Source organism: Bos indicus, chromosome 18 (assembly GCF_029378745.1).
Source record: "Bos indicus isolate NIAB-ARS_2022 breed Sahiwal x Tharparkar chromosome 18, NIAB-ARS_B.indTharparkar_mat_pri_1.0, whole genome shotgun sequence".
NCBI classification, from domain to species: Eukaryota; Metazoa; Chordata; class Mammalia; order Artiodactyla; family Bovidae; genus Bos; species Bos indicus.
In genome coordinates, this window is record NC_091777.1 from 39,731,576 (window position 1) to 39,745,847 (window position 14,272).

At 42.3% G+C, this 14,272-nt stretch overlaps 2 protein-coding genes across 13 annotated transcripts in view; one reads left to right on the top strand and one right to left on the bottom strand.

Moving 5' to 3' along the window:
* Positions 1-9,916, top strand: part of PKD1L3 (polycystin 1 like 3, transient receptor potential channel interacting) — an 84,434-nt gene extending 74,518 nt beyond the window's left edge. For 2 of the 9 annotated variants that reach the window (XM_070770843.1, XM_070770846.1), the window contains 7 exons: positions 1,370-1,494; positions 2,260-2,420; positions 3,700-3,910; positions 4,348-4,449; positions 6,124-6,255; positions 7,059-7,195; positions 8,926-9,916. In XM_070770843.1, the coding sequence (XP_070626944.1) occupies positions 1,370-1,494; positions 2,260-2,420; positions 3,700-3,910; positions 4,348-4,449; positions 6,124-6,255; positions 7,059-7,184 (857 nt within the window). In that variant the 3' untranslated portion in view covers positions 7,185-7,195; positions 8,926-9,916. Of the gene's footprint in view, positions 1-1,369; positions 1,495-2,259; positions 2,421-3,699; positions 3,911-4,347; positions 4,450-6,123; positions 6,256-7,058; positions 7,196-8,925 lie in introns of those variants that run through there. The other 7 variants (XM_070770845.1, XM_070770844.1, XR_011561519.1 and 4 more) reach the window with 7 other exon arrangements.
* The window catches only part of IST1 (IST1 factor associated with ESCRT-III), a 39,323-nt gene continuing 32,782 nt past the window's right edge, over positions 7,732-14,272 (bottom strand). For all 4 annotated transcript variants that reach the window (XM_019978960.2, XM_019978962.2, XM_070770853.1 and 1 more), the window contains 6 exons: positions 14,122-14,205; positions 13,501-13,611; positions 12,356-12,556; positions 11,481-11,573; positions 10,393-10,441; positions 7,732-9,107 (listed from right to left, as the gene is read on the bottom strand). In XM_019978960.2, coding sequence (XP_019834519.1) covers positions 8,908-9,107; positions 10,393-10,441; positions 11,481-11,573; positions 12,356-12,556; positions 13,501-13,611; positions 14,122-14,205 — 738 coding nt within the window. In that variant the 3' untranslated portion in view covers positions 7,732-8,907. The remainder of the gene's footprint in view (positions 9,108-10,392; positions 10,442-11,480; positions 11,574-12,355; positions 12,557-13,500; positions 13,612-14,121; positions 14,206-14,272) is intronic.

The window sequence follows — 14,272 nt, forward strand, 5'->3', positions numbered from 1 at the left end:
CTGGTGTCCTGAGTTCAGATTCTCTCTGACTAAACGTTACTGGGAAGGCAGGATGGATAGTAAATAACGTGGTTGTAAAGGGGAGAGAGGAAATCTGGGTTTTAATTGTTTATGTCCAGACTTACGATTCTGTTAGTTCTGTTTGAACTTCTACCTTCTGAAGTACCTGATGGCTCCAGTTTCTCAGCCTTTGTGGGGTTTTATGCTAAGAACCAGCTGCCTTCTGGGTTTCCTGTGCTGCTGGCTTAGGTTTCAGCTTTCTTGAATCTTCTCAGGCAGTGTCATTCAGCTGTTTTCCAGTTCCAGGCTCATCTGCCCACCTCCTCTTTATCTTTGGGTCGTTTTTTTTATTCCTTTACTGTCAGTGGCATTTTGGAAGGGATTAGAGGGACACTGCGTATGTTCAGTTCCTCCCCATTTAACAGGAAGTCTGCCCTAATCCTCCTTCCTTTCCCCTCTCCCCCATAATTTGCCCACAAGTGTCCTATGACCATTAAGTTTTACTTCTAATCAGAATTGTTTTCCTCCCAGGCCCACACACAGTAGACCACTTCTGCTACTTGTTTCAAAATGAAACATGAAAGCTTCCCAAGAGTCTTCTTAGGGTTTTTAACTACTCAAAAACTAGGGGTAAAATAAACATGGGGAAAGTCCTGGCTTTCCCCATGAGAGCTAGCTATGTAAGGCAGGAATTCCTTTTGTTCTTAAATGTACTTCTACTACAAGAGGTGCATCTTAGTTCTAGTATTTAGGGGCTTTATGAAAAATTTATATCTATAAACATTTCATGATCTTATAAAGCTTTTTGGTCTGTCTTCATAAACATCTTGAGTATGCAGGGTATACTGTCAGTATTCATGGGATAATGTTAGTGCTTTACATATGGTAAGTGCCTAAATTTGGAAAGGTTCAAATCTTTTTCATCATACTAATTTCTGAAATGTATTTTTAAAAGCTTTAACAAAGGTACCACGCTTCCATTTAATTCCATTCACCCCACACTTTACATTGCAATCAATTATCTGAAACATCATTTTGCAACAGTACTGCTGGTCAGTTTGTTTCTGTAGCCATTCTGACTTGGTAAGAGTGAAACCTATTAACAGCTGTTAAGACACTCTCCTCTATGTGGGATCAACAGTATAATCCTGACTTTCAGTGCAATCCACACATTCTTCCAGCAGCTGTGCATACATGATCCCATTTAATATTCATGACAGTTCTAGAGGAAATACTAAGTGACATGTAGAGACTCAAGAAAATTTGAAACGGATGGTCCAGGAACACTTGGGGTTATCCGAAAGAGAGTTGGAAGAGCAGAAGGCAAATTTAAAGGCTCTTAACTCCAGGTGTTCTTTCTTATTCTCAGGTGCTTTCTTCACCTCCATGAGACTGGACGTTTTAACTTCCCTTCAGATATCAAGGAACTTTGCCTGGTCTGTCACATCACAAGTCATCTACTATCTACTGGTCTGTTACTATGCCTTTGCACAGGTGAACTGAAAATATTAGATGTAAGAAATTCTCAGTGTTGCCAGGTATTACTTGGAGAACCACAGTGAGCTGCTTTTAGGATTATGGCCATGATTTTGGTCCTTTCCGGAAGACTGACTTCAGTCAAACCTACTGGCTTTCCACCAAGTAGTTCAGTTTTCTAGAGTTAAAAAATTAAGTTTATAGAAAGAATTTTTTGTACAGTTATATGAGCCCTATCTGGGGCTTCCCAGATGGCGCTAGTGGTAAAGAACCCACCTGCCAACACAGGAGATGTTAACAGACGCAGGTTCCATCCCTGGGTTGGGAAGACCCCCTGGAGGAGGGCATGGCAACCCACTCCAGTATTCTTGCCTAAAACTCCCATGGACAGAGGAGCCTGACAGGTTGCAGTCAGATGCGACTTAGCACACACATGACCCCTATATAAGCTAACACTCAGATGACTGCATCCAAAAGGCATTTCTTAGGCCACACGCAATATTTTGTTTTCAGGGTTTTAATTCATTGAGAAACTTTATTATTAAGTTTACACAACATGATGAATGTATACAATTACAGTTGTTTTAAGGAAGGCCAACTCTTCTCTAAGTGGCAGCTCTGAATGACTACAAGGCAGAACTGAGACCAGAACTGATTGTGTCCAAGTTAGGGATCTGAAAGGTCCCTGGCTGAGTGCTTTCCCAGAGTTCATAACACTTCATTGGGAAAAGACCTAGGTAATCTTTCAGGCAAGCAATAGTGACTCTGGTGTCTTATGTTTAGGGTCGCCAGTTGAAACAGCAGAGGTGGAGGTTCTTCATGAGGAAAAGAAACCTTCTAGATATGAGCATAATCCTCCTTAGCTTTGTCATCTTGGGACTTGACCTGACACTTATTTCTCTACATAAAAAACACATGGTACAATACCATTATGACCGGGACAGGTAAGAGGGACCCTGAGGGAGCAAAGGATATTCTCACTTGATGCTCAGAATTTACTGGCTACACAAGTATTCTTTCAAACTCCCCTCTTCCTCTCTGCCGGATCTCTATTTGTATAATATCACAGTTAAACACAGACTACTGTCCACAGTGAAGAACACAACTAACTATAAACTGGTAACTGCTAATTACATATGAAAAGCTCTTCTGCCTTCATAGTACTTAGGTACATGTTAACCTAGGATAATAAATTTCACATAGCAAGGGCCTGGAATTGGGTCATTTTGCACCTTGGCCAAGGAATGAAGTCCTGACATGACACATGATCATTCTTTGAATAGAACCACAACACATGGAACACCTCTAAATCCAAAGAGGGCTGCCTTCTGGGAAGGGATGTTCATCCTTTAGCTCATCCTTACCAAGCAGCAGTCTGATGCCCCTTTGGGGTACCCTCTCTGGTCTTTCTCGTGGGAAAGACAAAGTATGTCATTTCCCAAAGTACTGCCACGTGATGCTTGTCTAACCTTTCAGTGCTCAACAGCCCAGTCTGCAGATCTGTTAAGTCTGAGGCGGTGTCCCAGGAAGGCCTTATAGAGGGTTGTTCGTGCAGGGACAGTGGTGTAGTGTGCAGTTTGAATGGTGTTGGCACCGAGGTCCTGCCTGCTGTGTGGCACTGCCTACATCTTATCACAATAAAAGTGCCAGTTCACTCATGTCTGTGGAGGTCTTTCCAAGTAACCTAGTTGCTGCAACGTAAAATTATCAATGCATCTCTCACATAACTACAGAAACCAACCACCCCTTACTTCTATAGTTTAATCATCTCTCTACTCAGCACTGTTAAATCTATTAGAGGATCAATTACCACTGTTAGAGAACAACATAGTATTAAAGTGTTACAGAAAACAGACTGGCATTATTATACATCTCGTTAGGTTAACACATCTCTTCTGAAAGGAGAGATCTGAAACTAGAGCAGTGGTGGAGGCTGGCCCCGATTCTTGATAACTCCAGACTCAGGATAGATAGGATGAATCAGGAGTAACCAGCTAGAGGCTGCATTCCAAGGTTTCTACAGCACTGCTCCCAGTCGAGTATGTGGCCTTGTGCCAGTGTGCTCACATCCACGGGAAGCCACACTGGAAAGAAGCGTTCTCTGCCAACAAGAATGGGACTTACAGAGCTGCTGCACTTGAGCAGGAGGAGCTCTGGAGACACTGACATCACAGGAATTGATGGCACAGACTTCATACTGAGTGTCTGCTTTCCTTGGTGCAGGTTCATCAACTTCTATGAGGCAGTTAAAGTCAACTCAGCTGTCATTCACCTCATGGGTTTCCTAGTTCTTTTGGCAACAGTTCAGCTATGGAGCCTGCTGTATCAAAACCCCAGGGTGCGGGTCATTGGCAGAACACTCAGCAGAGCCTGGGATGAGGTCGTGGGCTTCTTGCTGGTCATCTTGATCCTGCTGACAGGCTACGCCATTGTGGTAAGCACCCGTCCTAGTGTGTTGTCCTGAGTGCTGTGGTCTTGGAGTACACGCTGCTTCCTTAGAAAAGGTTGCTAAATGGAAAGTCACGGTCCAAGCTGGCAGTGTTTTGGAGAAGATAGTAAAGAGCTGGTTTTAGTTGTGTTATGTCCATATTTAACCAGCAGTATTAGAAGCTCAAGACATTTCTCTCATCTTTAAAATGGGGATAACATTTTAACTCACAAGATATGAAAGTCAAGTAAATTTATATGAAAACACTAATCACAAAGGAATTCTGTATAGTTTTTAGGCACAGTAATTTGAATGGCTGCTAAGGATATTCTTTAATTTCCATTCCATTGGGTCTACATTGACCTCATCATTATAACCATCTCAGGACCCACACTGCAGCCCCCTCTGCTGCTTGCCAACCCCACCTGACTGTTCTTTTTCAGTTTAACCTACTGTTTGGATGGAGCATCTCCGACTACCGAACTTTTCTCAGTTCAGCAGTAACTGTTGTCAGTCTCCTCATGGGAATCTCTCATCACAAGGAGGTAAAAAAACCTCTCTTCCTGGTTTCCTTGCAGAATTATGTTTGGTTTAATACATCAAACGAGAACTGCTTATAAAAGCAACCTCTGCTGTACCATTACATGCTGGAAAAGGGAGAAATTTAGAACCTTTGCCATCATTTTATGGTACTACCTATAGATACAGCTTTTGAGTGGCTGTTATCTCCTTTTCTAACCACATAGTCCCACATACCTCATTTCTTGTATCCTCAATCTTACTGCCAAAGACACAGGGCTCTCATACTTAAGACAAAATAACATGATTGCTGCTGCTTTCTCAATAGCCTTTTGAAGTGTACAGCTGGAAATGACCTGAAATAATTAGGGAGGTACATTTCCACAAAGAATTACAGTATTTATGTTTACAAATACTAATGTCACAGATCTTCTGAAGGAGATCAGCCCTGGGGTTTCTTTGGAAGGAATGATGCTAAAGCTGAAACTCCAGTACTTTTCGCCACCTCATGCGAAGAGTTGACTCACTGGAAAAGATTCTGACGCTGGGAGGGATTGGGGGCAGGAGAAGGGGATGACAGAGCATGAGATGGCTGGATGGCATTACTGACTCGATGGACGTGAATCTGAGTGAACTCTGGGAGTTGGAGATGGACAGGGAGGCCTGGCGTGCTGCGATTCATGGGGTCGCAAAGAGCTGGACACGACTGAGCGACTGAAATGAACTGAACTGAATGTCACAGAGGGGTGTCATTTCCCCCCAGGAACTACCTACACAAATCCCTTTCTATTTGACATAAAAAATAAAGTAGGAAACACAGATGAGGTTTTGGGTCCCCAAAACTAGCATATATAGATTTGATCAGGGAGAAAAAACTCTCTGATTCCAATTCAGATTAGTGAAACTGGCAAGATTTTGATCAAAGCTTATCATTCTGATATCCTATGTTAAGAACAGAAATTGCATGGAATAGCAGAGACCATCTCCATTATCATTTCTGGTTTCTATGTATTCTTTCAATACACTCTTGCTATTCCTCGAAGCTTCTGTATTTAGATGTATTTTCTAGATTTGCCAAAACTCACAAGGGCTTTGAGTCTATTTATTTAGCTGCACAGCTTGTGGGATCTTAGTTCCCCAACCAGGGACTGAACCTGGGCACGCAGCAGTGAAAGTGCAGAAAGAAAGAAAGAAAGGTCAGTCAGTCATGGCTCTTTGCGACCCCATGGACTGCTGCCTACCAGTCTCCTCAGTCCATGGAATTTTCTAGGCAAGAGTACTGGAGTGGGTTGCCACTTCCTTCTCCAGGGGATCTTCCCAACCTGGGGTTTAAATCCAGGACTCCCGCGTTGCAGGCAGACGCTTTACCATCTGAGCCACCAAAGAAGCCCATGAAAGTGCAGAGTCATAAGCAATGCACTGCCAGGAAATTCCCATGAGTCATTACTACAACTTACCTGTTATCTTCTTGTGGAAGCCCCGAAGGCATAATTATTTATATACTCTTAGAGTCAGTCACTCTTGCTCTTCTGTCCACTCAAAAGTATTTTCCTTTTTAGTATTTTTGCTTTTCTAGTTTCCACCAGGCAGAAGTATTTTCTTATGTGAATATATCCAAAGTATTAGCACATATTTTACATTTTTAAAGCAGAAATTAAACTATCAGTGTTTAAACCCAAAGTGTTCCATTGTCTTTTCAGGTTACTGCTGTAAACCCAGTCCTGGGCTCCTTTCTTATCTTCACCTATGTTGTTTTGATGGTACTTGTGATCATTAACCTTTTCGTTTCTGCCATTTTAATGGCCTTTGGTAAAGAAAGGAAATCCCTTAAGGTAAGTAACTCAGTAACTAAGCTATAAGCTGTATCATGATTTTTTATCCCTGGAAAAGCTCAGATTTAGCTCTTCTTAAGATTATAGATTGATATAACACACGGTATCAGCATATTCCCTTTATTAGTCTCCATACTGCTGTCAACCATTTTACTAGGAAACCCAATTTACTAAAAGTACATTATTCCAGTAGTCATGTATGGATGTGAGAGTTGGACCATAAAGAAAGCCGAGCGCTAAAGAATTGATGCTTTTGAAATGTGGTGTTGGAGAAGACTCTTAACAGTCCCTTGGAGGGCAAAGAGACCAAACCAGTCAATCTTAAAGGAAATCAGTCCTGAATATTCATTGGAAGGACTGATGCTGAACCTCCAATACTTTGGCCACCTGATGCCAAGAATGGACTCACTGGAAAAGACCATGATGCTGAGCAAGATTGAAGGCAGGAGGAGAAGGGGACGACAAAGAATGAAGTGGTTGAATGGCATCACCAACTCGATGGACATGAGTCTGAACAAGCTCCAGGAGTTGGTGATGGACAGGGAAGCCTGGTGTGCTGCAGTCCAGGGGGTCACAAAGAGTTGGACACGACTGAGCGACTGACGTTATGTTCTATATCCAGTGTCCTAAAATATCTGGTTCTCAACTGTTAAGTAGCAGAAACACTGCTGACAAGGCCTGACAATAAACCATTAAAGGAAACTATCTTTATATCTACTTTTAAAAATTACATCTTTGGTACTTTTTCCTTCCAACATTAACAACAACTTCAGTTTCCTCACTTTTTTCCTTTTGTCTTCCAGCAGACTGAGAGAGAGGCCACACTGATGGATATGCTGCTGCTGAAGCTGTCAAGTTTGTTAGGGATCCGGCAGCATCAGAGCGCATGTAAGCAAACAGCCCTAACAGCAACAGCCATGGACAAATGAAGGTTTAAAAGGTGAGTTACCTTAATCCTGTTGCCTCCTCACGTGGCTTATTACTTCTGAGTATATTAACACTGATCTTTGCATGGTGTACTTTGGGAAATGTTTATAGTATACTTTGTTAATTTTCCTAGTGAAGAATCAAAAATCCCCTTGGCACTACCAGAAAAGGGTTAACACTACAAGGGTGATGCAGGATGAACCAACTCTGCTGCCCAGCAGCAACTTAGACAGCACTTACCATTCATGTTCCAAAAATACGAGTCACAAGTAAGCTCACTCCAACTTTATAATCAAAGACACAAGCATGAGATCTGGCTCAGGGGAGTGCTGTCACAGAGAAGTAACCATGCCAGCTCCCAGATTACTATCTGGGCTTACATACAGAGATCAAAATGGGCTTCTTACTCCCCAACTGTCCATCCACAATATCCAGGGAGCAAAAGTAAGGTCTGGCTTGTACCCAATATTAGTTACTTGCTTAAAATACTCTCCACTAAAAGCTGAATTTTCCCCTCATCATTTTACCCAAACAGTGGAGAAACCAGGGCACAATATTTTTAACTTTATTAGCAGCTACTGAGCCGTGAGATACAAATCAACCAAAAACATTAAAGTTGCTTGAATGGAGTATGTACAGATTTACCACACAGAAGCCGAAGTCATATCTTCTGATCCCAGCGCCACCCTTGTGGGGAAAGATGGCCTTAACTAGGGGGCAAAAGGGTTAGTCTCATCCATTGAGGGAAGCAGCAAAAACAATTAGAGCCACACAGGCACCAAATATTTATTTGAGATCAGTTTGTAGAGGTTTTCTTGATCATAAAGTCTTCAAATGAAAACAGGAATCCCTCTTCAATAATCTGTAGGCTTTCCAGCTCACTACTCAAGAGACTTGAATATTTCTAATTAAGGCTACTGGAAGCCCACCTTAGCCTTGACTGGTGACTTCTGCTCAGTACATAGCCAAATGCAATCCAACAGAATGCCATGGGGGAAAAACAGGAATTTACACAGTGCTGCCCTCTATTAAAAGGGAAACATAGCACTCAAAATAAAGCAAAGGCCACAGAGGGCTCCCTGAGAATCCAGTAGAACTAAGAGAGGCCTTCAGCTTTCCAAATAAACTTTGTAACTGGATCCAGATGGAACAGTGCCCTGCAGCAAGGAGTAGTGTGCATGTCAATGAGAAGACCCAGCTTCTGAGAACTATTATAATGGCTTCCTGAGCCATTTTTTTCTCTCCCCCATTCATGTTAAGAGCGTGAAAATACACACCTTGGCCTTGAATCTCACTCATCACAAATCCCTCTGTACAGAGGGTTTGTTTCTAAGTCTGGTACCTCAGCACAGAGCTGAGACGCTTCAGGAAGTCCTCTCCACCACCATCCAGCCATCTCTCCCCACAATGATTTCACGTTCTCATTGCCCTGTGGAGGGATGGTGGGACAGGAAGGAAAGAACCGGGGATCACACTGACAGGAAACGGACAAGAAAGGCTGCCAGGAGCCAGCTGCTCCAACCTCATCATCCCCAGTTGTTAGTCTCTTGGGAGCAATGGAGAACTGGAAAGCAGCAGAGTCTGGTAGAGCAGGAAGAGAGCCCAGAGGGAGAGTGTGCTCAGTGATGGTTAACAGATAAAACAATTTCATGGAGATTCTTTGTTACAAGGAAAAACTGCTCAGTCTCAACTCCCAGAACTTGGACCTTGCCTGGTTTAGGAGGCCTATGTTTTCTTTTTTAGCTCCTCAAATCTCCGGGAAAGATCATCGAAGTCAATGTCCTCTGACGCTGAGGTGTTGGCACCAGCAGATGCAGTTGGGAGTGTGTCTGGCACAGACGGCAGCTCTGGCAGTACAAAGTTGTCGTAGGTCTCTGTGAGCCTTGAAGCAGGCTTTGCAGGAGGCTCTGGCTTGGGCCCAGGACCTAATCAGAGTAAGGAACATAATGTTACACACACCAGAGAAACAGCTCAAAGCCCAGAAGGAAACACTGCTTTAAAAAAAAAAAAGTTCTAGAAGTCAGCAAAAATTTTCAGGACAATTAACGGCTAGATTTTCTAATTATAGTTGAATACATCTGTTTTATTTTCCTACAGTGAGAAAAAGTTTAAGGGGAAGTCAAAGTGTGGTGCATAGGGCTTAGGCACACAGGATTGATTTAAATGGACTGTTCCCCTTTCACAAAGGTCTGCTCCCGTAATAAGAAAGTCCAAGGAGTGGTACTAGAATTGTACTGGGAAGAGCAAAAAAATGTATAAGGAATGTTAACATCCACACTGTTCAATGTAATGGAATGTGATCTTGTTTCTAATCTTCCATTTTATATTTAACAAGTTAAAATCATCACCCTCTCTACCTACTGTACGTTTCCATTTCTATCGAAGTTCTAGAAAATAAGAACAGTGCTTGCCTCTGGGAAGGAACACCAGGTAACTTTCTGGGGTGATGGAAATGTTCCCTTTACTAAGGTGGTGGTTACATAATATGTGTGTAGATACACCTAAAAAATGGTAATATACATTTCTGTATTTTTTTGTATGTAAATTATACCTCAATAAAACCGTCCCCAATTTTAAAAAGTGTATGTTTCTCTGGGGAGAATGGATACATGTGTATGTATGGCTGGGTCCCTTCACTGTTCACTTGAAACTGTCACAACATTGTTAATTGGCTATACCTCAATATAAAATAAAAGATTAAAAAAAAAAATTTTTTTAAGTAACCCTCCCCCCACCAACGAGTTTCTGGAGTGCTGGTAGTATTTTTTCAGTGAATGGCTCCATGAACATGCTTGCTTTGTGAAAAATCATTAAGCCATTCACTCATGATATATGGCCTCTTTCCCCCTCTTTAATGCCCAAACTTAAAAACTTTTTTGGTATTTCCAAGCAAAGTGGCAGTTGAGGCAGCAGGAACATAAAGAACTTGAGGGTGATGGACAACCAGAAGGTGACAAAGAATAATGATAACTATTAACAGAAAAAGGTAATTTGGGAGATCCCTTGGAGCTAGGATAGACCTTTTCTTTTTGGAAATGGGAAATCCTGAGTTCTGTTTGCACCATACTGCATGTGGGGAGACAATGGGGCATGTGGGTAGAATCCTACAAGCATAAAAACAATCTGAGGAAGGAACAGTGATGAGAAAACACAAACAACAAAGGGTTCAGTGCTGAGAAAACCTTCAAAGGATTTCTGACTCACACTCACCAACAATCTGTGTAGAAGACACATTCTTATCAGCATTAATGTCATCAACCTGAAACACAAGAGATCATTACCAGAAGAGAAAGCAATGGCCTCACTGGTGAAGGTAATGGTATAGGCCCGTGTGTGTGGCAAAAGCTAAGCTGCTCAGCAAAATCAACAAACCTGCTCCAAGAAACTGCCCCTCTGCCCCCCTGTACTCCTTTCCTGATCTCCTTCCCACCAGACAGATACTATGTTGAACTCTTTAACTGCCAACCAAAGGAAAAGAAAATTCTTACATCATTAACATCTCTCTTTAATCTGATACCTTCACCTTCCAGACAGTGAGAAAGCATTCTAAACCACCAATTCACCTCCAAGAATCAAGTCCTCAAATACTAATACAGATCATCTACTTCCTTCCTAGGAACAGTTGGCAAAGCTTCAATGCGTGCAAAGCCAAAACATAAAAACTCAGGCCCAAGGTAAAAACCAAAGGAAAGGACACTAAGCAAGCTCAGGAACAGGGGAATCTCCCTAGATGAGGAAAGAAGGCTGGCAGGAAAGTCATCTAATTCTGAACCAAAGCTGTGACAACCATGTACAGTTCAAGGCATTATTAGCATATTACTGATACCAGCCAGTTTTAAGTATAAGACTAAAATTAATGCTATAGGGCAAAATTTACTAAACTTGGTACTTCTGTTTAATACAAATATCTGGCTGTTATTCCTTTATAAGGTGTTGAGAATTTATAAAACTGGTATTGTAATTATATTCTACCACCAAGACTGTACCAGGTCAAAATGATTCTCAGTCTAGTTACTATTAAAAAAAAAATGATAAAGTGCCTCACTAGAATTTTCTAGGGTCTGCAGCTCCTTCCTGATTCCTGGGCTTTTAACTGCAGACAAAGCATTGCCACCAATGATGCTGCCGCCACCACCACGCCCCATTTCCAGGGTAATATTAAAGCAACACAAAAATCCAAAGCATACAGCAATGCCAGTACTAGGAGTTGATCAAAACTTTGCCTTCCCTGTGGCCATTATTTTGCTCTCTTCCTGGGATTCACTCTCCTGCTGCTTATAAAAGGCTCAGGCACTTACAGATTCATACGATGGGGGAGTTGCTGGAATCTGAGGTGGATGAATATTGGGAAAGGCCTGATAAGTTCCCACTGGCAATCCATTGAAATCCGACTGCAAGAGGAGAAAGGCAACATAAGAGACACTGCCCCATCTGCAATTTTTGAAGTATGTATATGGGAAGAGAGAAATAAATACGTGTGTATACAACTGTTTTCTCACTGTGAATATATTCATATTGAATAATATATATTTAAGATAGTTATTTTAATGTGTATTCAAGAGCCCCAAAAGAAAAAAGTGCCTAAAAGGACATGACAACATGTGATCAGGAAGACCTAGATTTTTAAAGACCTGTAGCCAAAAACTATTTATTCATCAAATTACTAATTGCTTTTATGTCCACAAACAGAGATTACTATCACTTTCTTTGGGGAGGTGGGGGTGCCACACTACACGTGGGATCATAGTTCCCAACCAGGAATTGAACCCACGCCCCTGCAGTGGAAGCATGAGTCTTGACCACTGGACTACCAGGAAAGTCCCCAGACTTTCTTACTAGCAGTGACTTTCATCTTTGTGTTTACAACAGATGTTTTTCTACTTGGTAATAAGTGATGATTATTCAATTTTGGAAAAAGCTACTAGTATACCTACAAGTCCCAGAAAACCTACACGAAGTTTTTTCTAGCACCATCTCTCTAGATTTTCCTGCTTCATTACCTGTAGGTTAACCAAAAGACTTTCTCCAAATCCCAATGCTGTTTTTTCCCACAGTATAATCAATAAACTATACCAAATGTTACCTATAATTCCTGAGTGCGCTCAGAGAACCAGCTTGTCATCTATTACATTTTCTAGAGTTTACATCCACAGTTATTTGTATGTATACTTACAGGTCCCTTTGGAAGAGGGTATGAGAAAGGAGTGTTTGGAGATGGCATAGGCATAGGCATAGGCATTGGCACTGTTCCGTCAGGTCCACCAACTGGTGCTGTGAAGCCGCCTCCACCTCCTCTTCCAGGACCCCCTTTCTTCACATCATCTGTGAATCCAACATCAATAAGATCTGTCTCTACTCCAGGAGGAGCTTCTGCCTAAGAAAAAGAGAGAAACCCATATCATCAGGCCCTGTCACAGACTAGGTTCCCCAGGAAGCTCTGAGATGGAGACCAGTTTGACCGAAGTTTATTGGAGAGGTCTCTTGGGATAGAGACCTGTGGGATGAAGGAAGCAGGCCTGAGCAAAGTAAGAAGTTGGGCTGCCATGCCTTCACAACAGAGGGCTTGGCTAATTCCCTCAGAGAGTTCTGGAGCTAGGACAGGCCTACAGCACATGTTCCCAACTGGGGCAATGGGGCAGTCTTTAATCCCCTGCAATGACCAGATACAAGCTTCCCCCAGGAAAGACCCTGGGTAAGGAAGCTCTCTTCTAAGAGGGCCACCACTGGAGGGCCACTCAGCTGTGTGAGCCACCAGTCATCAAAGAGATGGGGGAATAAATGCTTCTGTCCTGAAGTGTGTCTGTAACTGGGGCGGGGAGTAGGGGGGAGGGTCATCTGAGCAGCACACCAAAACATCTACTATCCCCCATCAACCGTAACCTCTGAATTACTACTTCCATATTTGCCTTTCACTGTAAGCCTCTTAGGACAGTGGCCTTGTTTATATCTTTTCTGTATTCTCAGCTTTCTGGGGCACATGGCAGGTGCCCGAAAAATGTTTCAAGATCAATTCTGGGTCTTGGGGCTTTTCTTGCTACCCAGTTCCTTGAACTTCACTGAGAAGTAGCAATAATGCCATTTTATATTTGTATCAAAGTCTGTACCTTTTCAAAGTGCTTTTAGTCATTCATCTCTTCTGATCCTTAAACATTCTGTGAGAGAGATGCAGGCTTATTTATTGCTACCCCAAAACCACTAACTGGACAAAGGCTTCAACTCCCACACGCAAACTTGAGTGCAAAGAATATGCTTCTTTTTCAAAGACAGTGATCTAGAGAGACGCATTTTCTTTTGTATTCTAAGGACTCTTAAACTCACCATGACCACAGAGTCGGGCTCATAGGGCACATTGTAGTTCTTGGCAATTTCAATCAGGTATCTCTCCACTAGGATTTTGGGTGGGGCCTCCACACTCAGTTTGTGCATTAGCTGTAAGTGAAAGATCCAGGGTTAACATACATCTGTATAAACCAGCCTAAGCCTATCCTGTATCACTTTAAAACTTTGTTTCTCTCATTTTACAAGTCAATGGAGAGAAAAGAAGAGTTCCAACCAGTTATTCTTTTCTTCAGTCACAAAGCACAACATGCATGTATGTCTCACACTCTGGTTACTTATGCCCAAAGACTGACACTGTGGCATTCCACGTCTGAATTCACCCATCTTTCTCCCCACCTCACTTCTACCTCCATCAAAAGTGGCACAAAGGACAGGGGACAGAATCAGGAATGACGCAGGATGACAGAGCTTCACAATCAGAGGTGTCGGGCAGGGTTAAGGAGTTGACCGACTGCACTGCCAGCCAGCCATCTCTCCATGAAATGTGCAATCTTAAATGAATGCTGCATTACAGTGATACCCACTAGAAACACTGCAGGCAGTAAAATAACCTGCTCCCACCCCACCCACTGGTCCATGTTTAACAAGTACATTCATTACCCTATCATTCACAGTTCCAATCTGGTTGGTCCGACATAACTTGCCATATTCCTTGCTATACTTGGCACAGAGTTGATCAGCAACCTACAGAGAAAAAGAACAGTAAATAAAAATGGAAACCACTCCTACAAGAGGCTTCAAGCTTCCTCCA